At 39.0% G+C, this 18461-nt stretch overlaps 1 protein-coding gene across 2 annotated transcripts in view; it reads left to right on the forward strand.

The window, feature by feature from the left end:
• DOCK1 (dedicator of cytokinesis 1) overlaps window positions 1-18461 on the forward strand; it is a 489239-nt gene that overhangs the window by 418274 nt on the left and 52504 nt on the right. For both annotated transcript variants that reach the window (XM_063307341.1, XM_063307342.1), the window contains exons 39-41: window positions 2778-2867; window positions 9220-9324; window positions 18120-18261. In XM_063307341.1, the coding sequence (XP_063163411.1) occupies window positions 2778-2867; window positions 9220-9324; window positions 18120-18261 (337 nt within the window). The remainder of the gene's footprint in view (window positions 1-2777; window positions 2868-9219; window positions 9325-18119; window positions 18262-18461) is intronic.

Here is an 18461-nt window from a genome sequence, read left to right on the forward strand (position 1 = left end):
TAAAAAACTGAGGTGGCGTATCTCAGATTTACATTCCTATAGAAATTTTCAACCTGGCAAATGCAGCTGGTGAAGACAAATAGGATTGGGATCATCAGTTTGGGGAAGGAGACACTAACATTCCTCCTAAATTATTGTCTCGATCTAAATTGTGTCCAATATATATGTATATTTTCTTTAGTTTGGCAAATTATTTTACACAGCCCAGAGAATTCTTGTCATTTGCTGATACAAAATCATATCACAACTTGAAGGAAAATAAAAAATAAAAATTTAATTGAAAGAGAGATCACAAAGAGGAAAAAAAAAGTTTATTATCTTTGTTGGTCAGTGTTACTGTGTTACTCCTTTTCTGACTGCTAATATGGTTTATCTCACTTTTCTTAAACTTTTTGCTCTCAGGAACCCTTCCCACTTTTAAAAATTATGAAGGATCCCAAAAGAGTTTTTGTTTGTTATGGGTTATATTTATCTATATTTACCATATTAAAAATTAAAATTGATGCATTTATAGAATATTTAATTATTGATTCATGTAGAAATAACAATATTACACCCATTAGATATTAACATAAATAAAGTATTGTTCATGAAAAAATCCTGCATTTTTTAACAAATAAAAAATAACAAAGAGTGATGTTGTTTTAAATAAAAGTCATAAATCACATGTTAGAAATAAAAGCTTATCTAACTAATGTGGTTTTTAGAAAATGCTAAATAAGCAATGAAGATAGTATTCATGGTTATAATCCTATAAGCTTATAGGATATATTATTTGATTTGTGATTCTGTCCTTCAGAAATCACATAAAAATGACATTTTCCAAGATTTAAAAAGTTAGTGGGATGCAATGTGATGAGGTTAACACTTCTTGTTAGGTTTAGTTTAAAGGTTTAGTTTTAGAGACACATTCATTAACAATAAAACATATCAAAGAGAAGTTATTCCATCATAAACATTTTATCACATTCTTTGATAAACCCTTTGATAAATCTATAAAGAAGAGGTGATGAGCATATATATCCTTACATGATGATTGTTTATAAATATATTCTTATTTTTTTTTAGTATTAGGGAAAACAGTTGGACATTGATAGCTGTGAAATATTAGAAAATGAAAAGAAAAATAAGATGGACATTGATGAAATATTATTCTTCATAGAGAATATTGCTGTACAAAAACAGAGAACCAAATCTAAAGGATTTTTAATGTGCTTTTAGAATGAAATGTATTTTATTTTTGGAATTGAGGGAAACTGGAGGCTTTTTTTATTTCAGCAAGATCATGACAATGAATACTCAATGTAATTGTTGTTGCAAAAGCAAAATTCAAACTCAGTAAAATAGGCTAAGATGGTAAATGCCACCAATGCCTCTGAAAAGTCTGGTAATTAGGTAACATCAAATGTGGGAGATCCCAGACTGCATACTGCCTTTTCGGGACTGATTGCAGGCCTCAGTCTAAATAAACATCTTTTCTGACTGGCAATACTTCCATTTTATGTGAATTATGTTTCAGTTTGTGCATCTTTATCCATCCCAAACATCCTCCAAACACTCACTCAGGATTCTTCACCACTTCCCTGGGAAAGGTAGAAAAATAAAGAAAGGTAAAGAGGTAAAGTTCATTAAATACCAAATACCTATTAAATACCAGGCCTGTCAGTAATAAAACCACCCTTATCCACAATTTAATCACATATGAGAAGACAGACCTGGCATGTATTTACTGAACTGTGCAATTTTTATTAATTTTATATTGATTTGTGTTTATTGTAATTTCTGTAAGCTGCCTAGAATCCTGTGGTTTAGGCAGTAGACAAATAAATTAAACAAACAAACAAATGTTATTCATACACACTGAAGTTCAAACCTTCCAGAGATTTCATGAAGATGAAAAAAAGCAAAGATACCAAGATGGAATTATGCAGCATGAGCTCTAACAGAAGAGCCCTACCATCACCTCCCAGCTATTTTCTTTGTCTGGCTCCCCAATAGTTTTCTTCGGAAAAGGATGTCATTGAAAGCCAGGAGAAGAGTATTGCTGATGCTACATGTATAGCATTTTGAGTAGGATGCGTGTTACTGTTTTTCATTTATGTTTGGATTTGTTCTCTTTCTGCATTCAACGTTATCTAATATAATGGCTATATAAAATAAAAAATATTTTTGAAGCTTTCTAGGGAATGGCGTATAAAGCAGTGTTGGGAGTATAAAAATTCAATACATAAATATCTGAAAAGTCTAATTTATCTGTTGCAAATTCATCATTTTTATCTTGCTATAAGATAACGTCAGAGCAAGTTTGAATTTTAGAACTGAGTGAAGTTTGTTAAACTACTTTATAGGCAATTAATTTAAAAGTTTAAAGAAACTTTGTTTTGAAAGTGCTTATCCTTTTTGGGGGGAGGAAATGAATAAGCAAAGTATTTATTTCATTTCAGGCAAGCCACCTTCTATATTGCTCCTAAACTGTGGAGTTCCATACTCATCCTGCCTTTAGGAAAGGAGTCAGAATACTTCTCTTTAGCCAGGACAGTTTTAATCTGGTTAATGCTGAAATCATTAAAATGTTTTTATATTACTTAACTCTTTATGTTTATCTTTCTGGTTAACCACCTTGAATGGCTAACCAGAATGGTCAATCAGTAGAATAAAATTGAAATTATTATTGCTGTTGTTCAGTTGGAATAAATATTACTGAGTTTTAGTTTTAAAAACTGAATTTTAAACAGATTTTTTAAAAGTTAACTAAAATTCAATTATATTTTTAACAGATGTGGGAAGAAGCCATTGTCTTGGGCAAAGAACTTGCAGAACAATATGAAAATGAAATGTTTGATTATGAACAACTTAGTGAAGTCCTGGTAGGTTTCTCTTTAATTCAGTGTAAATGACTATAAACATGAATTTCAATTTTCAGTTCTTAACGTGAGTATCTCAATATTTATTACAAAGCAAATCACATAGCCTATGCTGATATCTAAACTGCATATTTCACAACACATTAAAAAAGACATGTTTGAATTAAAAATAAACATTTTTAACATAAAGCATACTGTAGTCCAAATTATATGCAAAAGCTACTGATTTTAGAGTACAGATAATCCTCGGCTTATGATGGCAGTTGGGACTGGAATTGCTGTTGCTAAGTGACACAGCCATAAAGCACAACATCATGTGACTGCATCACTTAGTGATGGCAATTCCAGCAGTCCCAGTTGCTGTTGTTAAGCAATGACTATGAGGATTGTTAAGCAAGGACCTCACATGACCGTGACTTCTGACTTCCTGCTAGCTTCTTCATTGACTTTGCAGGTGGGAAGCCAGCAGGCAACATCAGAAATCCAATCATGTGACCTCAGCTGTGATGTCGTAATTGTTAATCTGGCACCTGGATTGCAATCACGTGACTGTGGGGATGCTGTAATGGACAGAACTACGAGGACCCATCATAAGTACCATTCATTCAGCACTATTGCAGCTTTGAACAGTCACTGAATAAATGGTCATAACCCAAGGACTACTTTGTAGTATTGATTTTCTTCTGGTAACACACATTAGTGACTTGCTAATTCACATCTATCTTCTACCTTGTTAAATTTCTTCAAGAATCTCTGCAAGTGTCTTTCTTTATACTCTGGTACTCATCCTCTCTTCAGCAAAGGATTGTTACCTTGTCGTGGTGCTGGAGCTTGAGTACCTCAATGATGCCATGAGCTAAACCGTGAAGGGCCACCCAAGACGGGAAGGTCATGACAGAGAGGTCAGACTAAATGTGATCCCTGGGGAAGGTAATGGCAACCCACCCCAGTATTCTTGCCGTGAAAACTAAATGGATCAGTACAACCAGAGATATGTCAGTATACCATTAGAAGATGAGACCCCCAGGTCAGAAGATGGTCAAAATGCTACTGGGGAGGAACAGAGGATGAGTTCAACTAACCCCAGACGTGATGACGCAGCTAGCTCAAAGCTGAAAGGACGGCTAGCGGCCGACGGTGCTGGTGGTGAACGGCGAATCCGATGTTCTAAGGATCAACACACCATTGGAACCTGGAATGTAAGATCTATGAGCCAGGGCAAATTGGACGTGGTTATTGGTGAGATGTCAAGATTAAAGATAGACATTTTGGGCGTCAGTGAACTGAAATGGACTGGAATGGGCCACTTCACATCAAATGACCACCAGATCTACTACTGTGGACAAGAGGACCACAGACGAAATGGAGTAGCCTTCATAATTAATAGTAAAGTGGCTAAAGCAGTGCTTGGATACAATCCAAAAAACGATAGAATGATCTCAATTCGAATTCAGGGCAAGCCATCTAACATCACAGTGATCCAAATATACGCCCCAACCACAGATGCTGAAGAAGCTGAAGTAGAGCAGTTCTGTGAGGATCTGCAGCACCTACTGGACAACACACCTAAAAGAGATGTTATTTTCATCACGGGAGACTGTAATGCTAAGGTGGGCAGTCAAATGACACCTGGAATTACAGGTAAGCATGGCCTGGGAGAACAAAATGAAGCAGGTCATAGGCTGATAGAATTTTGCCAAGACAACTCACTCTGCATAACAAACACTCTCTTCCAACAACCTAAGAGACGGCTTTATACATGGACTTCACCAGATGGACAACACCGAAATCAGATTGACTACATCCTTTGCAGCCAAAGGTGGCGGACATCTATACAGTCGGTAAAAACAAGACCTGGAGCTGACTGTAGTTCAGATCGCGAACTTCTTATTGCACAATTTAGGATCAGACTAAAGAGATTAGGGAAGACCCACAGATCAGCTAGATATGAGCTCACTAATATTCCTAAGGAATATGCAGTGGAGGTGAAGAATAGATTTAAGGGACTGGACTTAGTAGATAGGGTCCCGGAAGAACTATGGAGAGAAGTTTGCAACATTGTTCAGGAGGTGGCAACAAAATACATCCCAAAGAAAGAGAAAACCAAGCAGGCAAAATGGCTGTCTGTTGAGACACTAGAAGTAGCCCAAGAAAGAAGGAAAGCAAAAGGCAACAGTGATAGGGGGAGATATGCCCAATTAAATGCAAAATTCCAGAGGTTAGCCAGAAGAGATAAGGAATTATTTTTAAACAAGCAATGCGCGGAAGTGGAAGAAGACAATAGAATAGGAAGGACAAGAGACCTCTTCCAGAAAATTAGAAACATCGGAGGTAAATTCCAGACAAAAATGGGTATGATCAAAAACAAAGATGGCAAGGACCTAACAGAAGAAGAAGAGATCAAGAAAAGGTGGCAAGAATATACAGAAGACCTGTATAGGAAAGATAACAATATCGGGGATAGCTTTGATGGTGTGGTCAGTGAGCTAGAGCCAGACATCCTGAAGAGTGAGGTTGAATGGGCCTTGAGAAGCATTGCTAATAACAAGGCAGCAGGAGACGACGGCATCCCAGCTGAACTGTTCAAAATCTTGCAAGATGATGCTGTCAAGGTAATGCATGCTATATGCCAGCAAATTTGGAAAACACAAGAATGGCCATCAGATTGGAAAAAATCAACTTATATCCCCATACCAAAAAAGGGAAACACTAAAGAATGCTCAAACTATTGAACAGTGGCACTCATTTCACATGCCAGTAAGGTAATGCTCAAGATCCTGCAAGGTAGACTTCAGCAATTCATGGAGCGAGAATTGCCAGATGTACAAGCTGGGTTTAGAAAAGGCAGAGGAACTAGGGACCAAATTGCCAATATCCGCTGGATAATGGAAAAAGCCAGGGAGTTTCAGAAAACCATCTATTTCTGTTTTATTGGCTATTCTAAAGCCTTTGACTGTGTGGATCATAACAAATTGTGGCAAGTTCTTAGTGGTATGGGGATTCCAAGTCATCTTGTCTGCCTCCTGAAGAATCTGTATAACGACCAAGTAGCAACAGTAAGAACAGACCACGGAACAACAGACTGTTTAAGATTGGGAAAGGAGTACGGCAGGGCTGTATACTCTCACCCTACCTATTCAACTTGTATGCAGAACACATCATGTGACATGCTGGGCTTGAGAAATCCAAGGCTGGAGTTAAAATCGCTGGAAGAAACATTAACAATCTCAGATATGCAGATGATACCACTTTGATGGCTGAAAGCGAAGAGGAACTGAGGAGCCTTATGATGAAGGTGAAAGAAGAAAGTGCAAAAGCTGGCTTGCAGCTAAACCTCAAAAAAACCAAGATTATGGCAACCAGCTTGATTGATAACTGGCAAATAGAGGGAGAAAATGTAGAAGCAGTGAAAGACTTTGTATTTCTAGGTGCGAAGTATACTGCAGATGCTGACTGCAGTCAGGAAATCAGAAGACGCTTAATCCTTGGGAGAAGAGCAATGACAAATCTCAATAAAATAGTTAAGAGCAGAGACATCACACTGACAACAAAGGTCCGCATAGTTAAAGCAATGGTGTTCCCCGTAGCTACATATGGCTGCGAGAGCTGGACCATAAGGAAGGCTGAGAGAAGGAAGATGGATGCTTTGGAACTGTGGTGTTGGAGGAAAATTCTGAGAGTGCCTTGGACTGCAAGAAGATCCAACCAGTCCATCCTCCAGGAAATAAAGCCAGACTGCTCACTTGAGGGAATGATATTAAAGGCAAAACTGAAATACTCTGGCCACATAATGAGAAGACAGGACACCCTGGAGAAGATGCTGATGCTAGGGAGAGTGGAAGGCAAAAGGAAGAGGGGCCGACCAAGGGCAAGATGGATAGACGATATTCTAGAGGTGATGGATTCATCCCCGGGGGAGCTGGGGGTGTTGACGACCGACAGGAAGCTCTGGCTTGGGCTGGTCCATGAAGTCACGAAGAGTCGGAAGTGACTAAACGAATAAACAACACTCATCCTCTATAGTGATAAATCTCTCAAACCTATTAATTCAGTCATGTGCATATTCCCAGGTACTCAAGGCCCTCACTGGCCATTGGGGCTTATTCTCATGTGTGCAAATTCTACCCTACAAAAACCAAGTGATAGGTAACAATACTTATCTAACAAAAGAAGACCAGACTTCTGTTTATTTCAAAGAGAGTGTTTATATAATACCCCACTATTTGTTGTTGCTGCTAGCAGTCTGCAGGGTTTGTTCAATTTTTTTTTTCAGGTTTGATTACCAGCTGTGATTTACTTGTTCTTTTTATTTTAGAACTTGACTACTCTCTTGCCCTGAATGTGGTCCTTTAACTTTAAATCCCAAGACACAATTTTGTAATATTGTTTTCTCAAAATGAACCAGAAATACAAGTCTCCACTAACCTGCATGCACTATTCTAGAATTTTTACTTCCCTTAGAAATCAGGCTTCCTCATGGACTCTCATAATGTAGAAAATGGTTAAACAAAAACTAGCCCTATTTGTTTAAAGCACAAGCTATCCTTTTCTGTGAAAATGGTATTGTAGACTGGATAAGGACAGTTCTGAAACTATTTTTTCCTTTGCCACCATTTCCTTTTGAAACTGCTCGTGTATTTGCACTGTTCTTTTGCTGACAAATAAAAAATGCTGCTGCTATCAGGTTCAGTTTGTTCTCTTATCATTTTCTCTGCAACTAGGTAGCATTTGCCCTGCAGCTTCAAAGCATATTTCATGAAGTTGCAGAAGTATTTGCCATCTATTAAAAATTTCTGCAATTTCAGTAGCGGTCCATGCCTGTTTCAAGAGCAGAGTATACCACAGAGATAGATTGAAATGTTTATGTTAAACAATTAGCTTGTGGAACATTTTTAGCAAATTTCTTTGCATATATTTTCAGAAGCTAATGGTAGATAAGTAATTATGCTCTGTCTTTATCTTTGTATATAATATAATTGTTGTATAATAGGTACAGAAGTACATTATTGAAATAATGCCTTTGTTGTGATATATATTCTAGCTACAGAATGTCTGTTTATAATAGAGACCTGCATATACTTGACAGCTACCCCCTCTTATATTATTTATATAGACTGCAAAGTGTAAGTTGATTTTCTGTCCCAAAAAGGTTATTGTGATATCTGAATTGAAAAACTATAGTCTGCAATCAAGCAGCAAACTAGAATCAGGAAGTATATTCTCAAATCATAATCACAGTCTAAGGACACCAAAAGTTCTCAGCAATCCCAGGGTTAAACAAAGACTTCTTTAAGTCTGACAAAAAGTAAAGCTCATCTATTTTTAATTAAAATACAAAATCCCCAAATCCTATACCATTAATCATGCTGGCTTGTCTATATATGTGCATATATATACACGTGCACCCACACCCACACACTACTGCTCCCCTCACTAAAAATAAAGAAGGTGAGGTATAAATTTGATTCCACTGGGTTTAAATTAAATGTTTCTAACTCATCCCATTGTTTATATAATGACAATTGCCCATGTGTATGCATGTATATAAAATACTCCCTAGAATCCCTTGGGATCGAGTCAGTCAACATCTTACAGAAGAACGAACAAGTATTTTAGCACCTGATAAAACAGTATCACATGCTGGATTAAGTGTACCACAAAATTAAAAAAAAAAAGTATGTGGTGCTTTCAAACCTGTTGATACTGAATGTATCAATCAACTCTTGTAGCTTCAGTCTTACTGTAGAGGAAGCAGAGACACGTTTCACATCTAAGGAGTTAGGTGTAAGAGAAGAATATGTTTGAACATAATCTTGAATAGAAAAGAAAAGCAGCATTAAGACTAAGGGTGCTATACTTGGCAGTAGCATTAGGTTATTACTCTCCCCTGGCTCAGTCAAAAGCATATACTGAGATGGAAGAAGTGTTTTTGCCTTCAATAGCAATTTCATTTATCTTCTTGTTGAAAGTCTGCCCCATTTGGGGAGATAGCATTGTATATTTATTCTACCTGATTCTGCCACAGAAGCTGCAAATAATTCTCTGCATTTGACCATCAGAATGGGCTTACAAGGTAGATTTTCCCCTTGACTACCAGCTGATGCACTTGCAAGAGACTTTCTGTATAGTCCACAGATTAAAAAAAAAATTAAGAGAAATTGGTCTTCTCTTTTCCATTTATCAATTAGGTTTTCCACACAAGGTAACTTATCTTGTTAACATGCCTGCAGTAGCATCTTATAGAACTAATGCATTAAATGTTTCTTATTTGTAAATAACTGAGATTGGGAAGTTTTATAAAGAAATAGAATCTCCAGAAAAAGGACATTCTAAAAATTATGTTTTTCTTACACAGAAAAAACAAGCACAGTTCTATGAAAACATTGTGAAAGTAATAAGACCTAAACCAGATTACTTTGCAGTTGGATATTATGGACAAGGATTTCCAACATTTCTACGGGTAAATATTTTCAGCTTTTTATATTGTTAAAGATTCTGTATTTGAAAATATCACTCTCTTCCATTTTAAAACAATGTTAAATTAAAAAGGTTGTAGAATATCTTACATTTTTCCTCAAATTGTATTATTTTATACCTATTTGGGCTCCCTTGTTTTGTGGAGAAAGAGTGGCTTTCCATTAGCTGTGTCATTGCTCTATTTCCCCCATTAACAAATTCATTACATGCCCAGAGATGCTACTTATTCTACTATATCACAGAATCATAGAATTATGGACTTGAAAAGGAACATAAGGATCATTTCATCCCCTGCATTATTTTAGATTTCCTGGCAATGGAAAATAGTCCCTAACCAACTTCTCTCAGTCTTCTCATGGCTTTCAGTGATATCCCTCAAGTAACCAGGCCCTATGCCATGTAGGGCTTTATAGCTAGTGGCTAGCACCTTGAATCCCACCTGGAAGCAAACTGGCTGTTCTGGTTCACTAATGCTTGACACATGAAGAGGTGTTTTTATATTCTTTATTAAAATATTTACAGATATTTACACAATATAGACTGTAATCACCAAGGATCTTGGATTCTGAATTTGATGACTTAGGTCTTACAATTCCAGAAGGCCACTAGAACTAGTGGTTACTGGCTGACAGGAATTAGTAGGTTCTCAGACAACGAGATTAAGACTTAGCAAGACAATGCAAGGTAAGGGAAAGCAGAACAAGGCAAGGTTAAGCAAGCAAGACAAGGCGAAGGAAGACAGGGCAAGGAAAGTCAAAACAAGGCAAGGCAAGGCTAGGCAACTCAAGGTGAAGTAAAACAACGCAAGGCAAGGCTAGGTGAATAGGACTTCATGGTTGAAGGCAGATCACATCAAGGCAAGGACTCAGTGGTGACTTGGAAACGTGCAATGGTACAGACCTTTGTAGATGATGATAGAAAGAAGAAGAAATGGAAAGACAACTCGGTTGGTTGTGAGGGAGAAGTGACCTGACAGGACTCACACGGCTGGGATTGAGACGTGACCAGACAGAATCTTGGAAGATGTCTGCGAAGGAGTGGTGAGGCAGGATACAAGCTGTGATGCAGAAGGAACAGTGAGGTGAACTTCAGGCGGCGATGATAAATATAAGGCGGCAAGGCAAAATGCGAGCAGCTGCGGAGGAGGTTCAACGGAGCAGGATTCAGGCAATGGCTGAGGAGAAATGACAGAGCTAGATGCAAGCTGCAGCAGAGAAGATTCGGAGGGACAGGATTCAGGCAACAGTGGAGGAGATTCAATGAGGCAGGACCCTGACGACGACAAAGAAGAATTGACAAGGCAAGGATTGTCAGTCAGCGGAAGGGCAGCGACAGGATCAGGTTCAAGCAAGGGCGGCAGCTCTGATGACAGACCAGTCTGAGAAGGCGATTCCGACAAACAGTTGTCTCTGGCAACCCGTTCTTTCTCAGAGCGCCCTTTTATACTCCTCCCACCGTTTTCTGGCGGGATCCAATTGGGCCGCTTTTTGCTGAGCGTGCTTTTCCGCCCTTCTTTCTCCAGCGCTGATAGGTGGAGGTGAGTCTTCCCTCTGCCTATCACCAATCAGCTCAAATTTCCTGCCTTCAGTGCTAAGCTCCCCTGCCTCCGATTCCATGTCAGACTCAATTCTGACACTGGCAACCAGTGCAGCTTGTAAAGCAGAGCTGTCACATGGCCATACCAAGGCATGACCATTATTGTGCACGCTGCTGTATTATGGACCAGTTGAACCTTCTGGGTGGTCTTCAAGGGCAGCCCTATGTAGAACTCACAGCTGTCAAGCTGTGAGATGACCAGGGTATGAGTGATTGTTTGAAGGGCCTACCAATCTAGGAAAGGGCACAACTGGTGTACCAGATGAAGCTGGGCAAAGTGTCATGAGTAAGGATGGCGAGCAGGGGGCTCCCATCCAGACTGTTAAGCGCATGCGTAGCACTGAGGAATTGGGCAGCCATTCAAAGAGACACAGATCAGGACTGCCTTAACCCTTTGGGGTTTATATGTCTGGGTTTTTCCCACGCTTCTTCAGTTTGTTAGGATTCCTGTTATGTACAAGCAATAAAACATTAGAGACCAGTTCCTTGTCTCAGCGTGGTTCCTGGCTGTTAGGACACAAAGGCCCTCCTGGCCACAGTTTCCACCTGCTCATCAAACAGGAGCTTTGAGTCCAGGAAGACACCCCCCCCCAAATTGCACATCACCCTTGAGTAAGGGAGTGCTATCTCATCCAAGGTCAAAGTTGGAATACCCCAGATAGGGGCAGTCCAAACACCCACAGCCACTTGGTCTAGGTAGGATTGAGAGTTGGAACCAGTTCTTCCCCATCCAAATCCTCACAGCCTCCAGTGTCATGAGTGCCGTTGAGCTGAAGTCATCAGCGCAATGGCACACATGACAATAGCAAGGAAATAGGTGAAGGGGCTCAAGATAAGTAGCCATCAACCCACAACGACTAACGGCCAACAAACAATAACTAAACGGATCACGGAGCACACCCAAGCCATCAGCGCCAATACAACGGAGATCGCCCAGCTGACAGCAATCACCGGATTAATAGAAAACCCGATGATGGGCGATCCCGGAACGCCAGCGGGGCCTCACAACCCCTCACCCACCGGCAGGGCAACGTATTGGACAAAGGGGGTTGACGTGACCGCGAGTGAGGGGGCACTGACCGGCGCGGGGTATTTAAACCCCGCACCGGCGCGCTCCTGTCACTCTCAGCTTTTTTCTTCCGACGCTGTAACTGCGCTGTGAATAAACCAGAGCCTGATCCACGAACCAGTGTCTGAGTATTATTCAGAGGCAGGCAGCGCATGACATCCAGGCACTGGGATAGAACCTCAACAGCACTTGGTCAGACTGGAGTTGCAATATATAATTGGGTTTCATCAGCTTACTGACAATACCTAGCCCCAAATCAGTGGATGACCTCTCAGTGGTTTCATGTAGACATTGAAAAGGAGGGGAAAATGAATAGAACCCTATGACATCCCACAAAGGAGTGGCCTAGGAGGCAATCTCTCCCCACCAACTAACACCAACTAGAACGGGCCCTGGAGAAAAGAAGAAAACCACTGTAACAGAGTGCCCCCAATCCCCAATCTATGTAGCCAGCTCTGAAGAATACCATGGTCAATGGTATCAAAAGCTGCTGAGAGAACAAGGAGCACAAGGACGGATGCACCACCACTATTCCAGCTCCACCACAGGTCATCTTCAAGCGTGATCAAGGCTATCTAAGTATGAAATCCTGGCCTGAAACCTGACTGAAATAATCTGTTAAGGCTTTTCTGTTTTGAATAAGCAGTGAGCCCAGTGTCTCCTTTATCTCCCTCTTGATATATTTTAAGAAACCCTTCTTGCTGTATTTTTCCTCTCTTGCTAGCCTTAACTCATTTTCTCCTTTTGCCTTCCTAAACTCATTCCTACATTTCTGAGATGCTTTACAGACTTCCTTGGTAATTAGTTCTTATTTCCATTTCCAGTAAGTATCTTTCTTCAAACTCTATTCCTTCTCAGCTCCTGTACTTATTCAACCACATTGGCTTTTTCAGGTGTCTGTTCATTTTTTCCTCACTGATATTGTTTGGTACTGGAATAAGTCTGGAATAACTTTATTGATTAGTCAAATGACCATATCAAAAATTTGGGCATCAGCCACTACAAGATATTACTGTATTTTATCGTACTTTATCTTACCATAGTATATTTTATCTTATCTTACTGTATTTTAGCTGTTTTATGGTATCATATTTTATATTTTATATCTTACAGTGGCTGATGCCCAAATTTTTGATATGGTCGTATGACTAATCAATAAAGTTATTCCTTGTTTTGTACTGCATTATCCTTAAATTCCTTTTCAAGAAGGTCCAACTGACAGCAAAAGCTTTGGCCTTTATAATTGTCAAGACTTTTACAATTGTTTTGTTGTTAAAATAATTCTAACAATGTATGGACTCTTGCAGTTAAAGTTCACATCACTTTAATATCTTCAGTCAACTCTTCCCTGTAGTAAAACCAAATCCAAGATAGCATATCTCTTAGTGCCTTCCTCAGCCTTTTGGAAAAGAAAATTATGATAACACAAGCCAAGAATTTATGTGACATCTTATATCTGGCAGAATTAGTCTTCCAACAAATGTCTGAGGACTTGAAATTTCCTTTCACAACCACTTAATGATTTTTTTTTCACTTCTTGCTTTAATAAAATTTCATCTACCTCTTCTGACTGGTTTAGTGGTCTGTACCAGACTTACAGCAAAATATCTCTTCTGTTGGCTTGTCCTTTTATCTTAACCTAGACACTTTCAGTGTTACCATCAATCCAGTGGGCCTCTGTGCAGGTAACTGATTTGCTGATGTGCAACACTACACCACCTTCTGTCTTGTGTTCCTCTGAAACAGGGTATTCACATCAATCCTGAAGTTCTGTTGGTGGGATTCAGTCCTCCATGTTTCTGTAATCCATATTATCGCATACATGCCTTTGCTCCTCATGACATCAAATTCACCTTGCTTGTTACCCATAATTTGTCCATTAGTGTAGAGAAATTTAAGATAATAGGTTAAACACCCTGTGTTCAGTCTTTTTTTCCCCTCAAAGTCTTATTTTCTTTTTCCTTTTGTTAAAGTTGTAGCTTACAAAACACTTCACTTTGCTGCTGTATCTTGTCCATCACATCCACCAGACACTGGGTCAGGATTCCCACCACATCTCCTGCTTAGGCTAGGGTAGAGATGTAAAGCTGGGTATTATCAGCTATTGATATGCCAGACTGACAGATAACCTTCCCAGCAGTTTCAGTTAGTTTCATGTTAAACAATGTTTCATGTTAAAAAATATGTGGAAGAGGGCTGAGCCCTGGCACATCCTACACTGGAGAGCCCAAGGGCATGATCTCTCCTTCCCCAGCAACACTAATTGGAAGTGTTCACTGAAGAAGGAGCAAAACCACTGTGGAACAGTGCCTCTGATCCCTAATCCTCACAGATAGATGATATCTAATGCCACTGAGAGATCCAACAAGATGAGAAATACGCCTTGTCCCTCCAAATCTCACTGCTGGTCATCCACAAGAACAACCAATGTAGTTGGGGTCCATACCCAAGCTTTAACCCCAACTGAAAGGAATCCAAATAATCTCATACAGGTTCCTCTGTAGTTGAAGGCCCACCACCTTCTCTGTAGCCTTACCATGAAATAGTTTGTTGGAGATCAACCAGTAATTATCTAGATAGCAGGTTTAAGTGAAGCATTTTGATGAGGAAGTGTACCACTGCCTACTTCAAAATAGGTAGAATCGTCTCTTCTCCCAGAGATCCTTTCACCACTTCCTGTACCCGCACTGTCAGACTGACAGATAACCTTCCCAGGTCTTAATTTGCAGATTCCTAAACTCATTCAGCAGAGGGCCATGTCAACTTCCTCAGGATGTCATGGGATTGTAAGAATCCCAGATGATCTCATAAGATGTTACCTCTGTCATCTCATGGGTTCCTGGCAATCTTTCATCCAGTTCAGAAAGAATAAAATGAGCAATTATGTCCTTAAATGACTTAGCAAACTGCTCACCCAGGCCAGCAGAAATTTCTCCCTGGATCTCAGGGCCCAAAAGGGCACTTCCTAAATAATCTGCTGGCCAGCACTCCACAGATTCAATGAGTTACTATCTTATTAAATTGTTGTTCCTTTTAAGTGAAAATAAAAATTAACCTGAACTCCTAATTAAAATTAGGAAGTATTTCTTTTTCAAAATAAAAGTACCATTTAGTTGATCTAAAGAAAGCCAGTTTGATGATGTGGTTAAGGAATCAGGCTAGAAAGCAGGAGACCATGAGTTCTAATCCTGTCTCAAGCACAAAGCCAGCTGAGTGACCTTGGGCTCTCTCAGCCCTAGGAAGCAGGCAATGGCAAACCACTTCCAAAATCTTGCCAAGAAAACTGCAGGGACTTCCCCAGGCAGTCTACAGGAGTCAAAACTGACTGGAATGCAACCCCTCCCAAAAAAGTTGATTTGGATGCAATAAAAAATAATGGATTCTCCCTATGTAACCAAGCCCATGTACATTTATGCTCTTCCCCTCCTACTCTGATTTATTTTCAAAATGCACAATTTAAAAGACCCACTTAAAAGAAATCGGTAATGACTGTCCTGAAGGCTGAAGCTTCTGTTGGATTTTTTCAGTCAGAAGGCCTCTCCAGACATTTCATGGACAAAGATCAAACAAAAGGAGTGAGGGAAAAGCAGGAGTTAAGATATATGAGTGAAAACATTCATCATGCCCAAATATTGCTTTGTGTTTTCCAAGCTAGATTCAGCTCTCTCCTTTCTGTCCTATAAGCTTACCAATTCTGGGCATCCCATGGTATAACCCTTTGTGCCCTGTGGCTATGAAACCACATAATTACTAACTTGGGTTACTTTGTAATGTTTATAGAGATTAACACTTAAAGTTATAAGGTTTCAACTCAATTCCTGGAAGTTCTTTTGATTGGAATCTAACTTCTTTTATTAGCTGATGTTAATGACATTATGACATTGATTATTGCCATACTATTTGCCTCAGCCATTCAGATCTGTGCATGACTTGAGGTTGACCATTACTTTATATTCTATGTTTTATGTATTTTTAGTTTGTCTATGTTTTACCTATTGTTTGTTTGTTTTTGATTTATCATTCATCTTTTGGCCTGTTTTACATGCCTATTATTTGCATGCTTTTGAATCTGGATGTTTCTAGTTTGCAGTGGTTTTGTATTTTTCCTTTTTTTTTTCTTGCAGACAACTATTTTTCAGACTTATTTAGCTTACCAGTTTACTTGGTATATGTTGTTTATTGCTATGTTTTTAAGATAGCTTGCTTTGTCTTTCAACTATTTCCTTGATGTATAAGACAGCATTTGATATCCCTACTCAACTTGCTGCTAAAAAACAAGATAAAGGACTAAATACTAAAGCTTCTGACTTGTGCAAATAACATTCCCAAAGCATGAAGAATACAAGTAGAAAATGTTATTCATTATTTCAAGAGTTACATATATGCAGCTGATAAATGCATATCTGGACTTGATCATCCTAGAATCTCAAGATGGCACCCATTTATGCAATACCCACCTGGAAGGGATGAAAAAAGTCCTCAACCTGTAGACAGAGGACAAGCTCAAAGGAATGTGCTCCAGACTGGCCTGTAATCCATGAAAAAGTGTTATGGCTAAACAGCCAATTCTACAGAAGGCAGTGAGGGAGGTTTTCAGACAAACAGGAGATAGTTTGTCTGCAAACATTCAAGTTCTGCTACATCCTCCCTAGCCCACCTCAAACTGGCACGGAAAATTGCATCAGTGGGTCATGAAAAAACACAAAGATATTCAGGGGCATTTGAGAAGCTTATTGATTCCAGGGGATACTGGCCAGAGTAAATCTTTGTTGCTTATGAGATTGACCTGTTCTGAAAGCAGATGTCATCCCATACCTTTATCAGCAAGCAAGAAGAAATATTCCAGTTTCTAAGCCAGCCAAGGACGCCTCACCTTTATGATAAGTGGCAATGGATCAACTGCTGGACCAAGTCCAATAGCAACTTTCAGGCTATACTACTCTTCAGGATAATGCTGGATCTCATGGAAAACATTCCTCCTCATTCACTAATTCACAAATTACAGCACTGAGAACATCATAGCATGGAATGCTATGTGGAAATAACTGTGACCTAGGGCAATCACTTCTTCATCTACTGAAATTGTTTCATGAACAGCAGATGATGTAGAGTAGACTGCAATCCTTGGGTGTTAGTGAGGAAGCCTTGAAGACATAGAGCCACGTGAAGTGGAGGACCTTTTCCAATCACATCAGGAGGGGCTCACAGAAATTGAACTGATCAACCAGACAACTTCTGACAACAGCATAGAAGAGAATAAAGGTGAAGAAATGCTTCCCAACTCCTTCGTAACAAAGGAGCTCTCTGAGATCATGCAGTTGCAGAGTGTCTTGACCACCTGATAAAGCACAGCATCTAATTCTGATTTGAGGGCTGATTTGCAGCTCTTAAACATAACTTTCCAAGCTCTGTAAAGAGAGGCCAGGCAAAGTATTATCACTAGCTTTTTTTACAAATGTAGCTGTACCTACCCTGTGTCATTTTGAAAAAATACTGTCCACAACTTCGAAGGAGGAAAAAATGAGTGCTCTACTGCTTCCTTATTTTGATTTTACTGCAAGCTAGAGACCAGAAAGGGATAGAGTGCTAATTGCAACTGTGAAGGAATTCTAGCATTTCCTTATTTCTTCTATATTTCAATTTTGTTGCAGGCCAGCAAAACGTATTTTATATTCTATACACTTTACTTTGAATAAAAGGCAGTATTCCAAATTTTCATAAATACTTTTTATTGACAATAAAATAGAGTGGGAGATACATTGGGTGGCCTCGGTACAGTAATAAATTTAATACTTGTTTCTGGATTTTTTCTTGTATTTAGGGTAATATTTGATACTTCTTTGGTCATTTCCTGGTGCTCTGGAACATGAATCAGAATGAAGAATTAATTGTGTTAAGTAAATATGTGGAAGTATAAGCATATTCTTGTTGCAGGATTTCTTTTTTATAAAAAAAACTATTGATTTGTGTAGAATTTTATTTTCTGCTAGTTTCTAGAAATGTTTAGTTTCACAATGTAGAAACAAAGATATTCTCAACCTGAATTTGGGTGCATTTGTATATTTAAATGGAATCTGTCAAAAACATAAAACATATTATATATCTGTTTATAGAACAAAGTTTTTATTTATCGAGGAAAAGAATATGAACGTCGTGAAGATTTTGAAGCAAGATTATTAACCCAGTTTCCTAATGCAGAAAAAATGAAGACTACGTCTCCTCCTGGTGAAGACATTAAAAATTCTCCTGGGCAGTGTATCCTTTAAGAGTTTTGATGGCTTTAGTTGGTATAGTTGGTATAATGAGAATTCCTTCAACAACTCATGGTGTTGCTGCCTTTCCTACATTCTCATATTTTTACTTTTGCACTGTATTTAAGCCAAGCTCAGATGATAAGACCTAGTCAGACTTGGTTGATCATGAAGAAAGCTAAGCAGGTCTGGATCTGGATAGTA

The sequence above is a fragment of the Candoia aspera genome, chromosome 6, assembly GCF_035149785.1.
Source record: "Candoia aspera isolate rCanAsp1 chromosome 6, rCanAsp1.hap2, whole genome shotgun sequence".
Classification (NCBI taxonomy): domain Eukaryota; kingdom Metazoa; phylum Chordata; class Lepidosauria; order Squamata; family Boidae; genus Candoia; species Candoia aspera.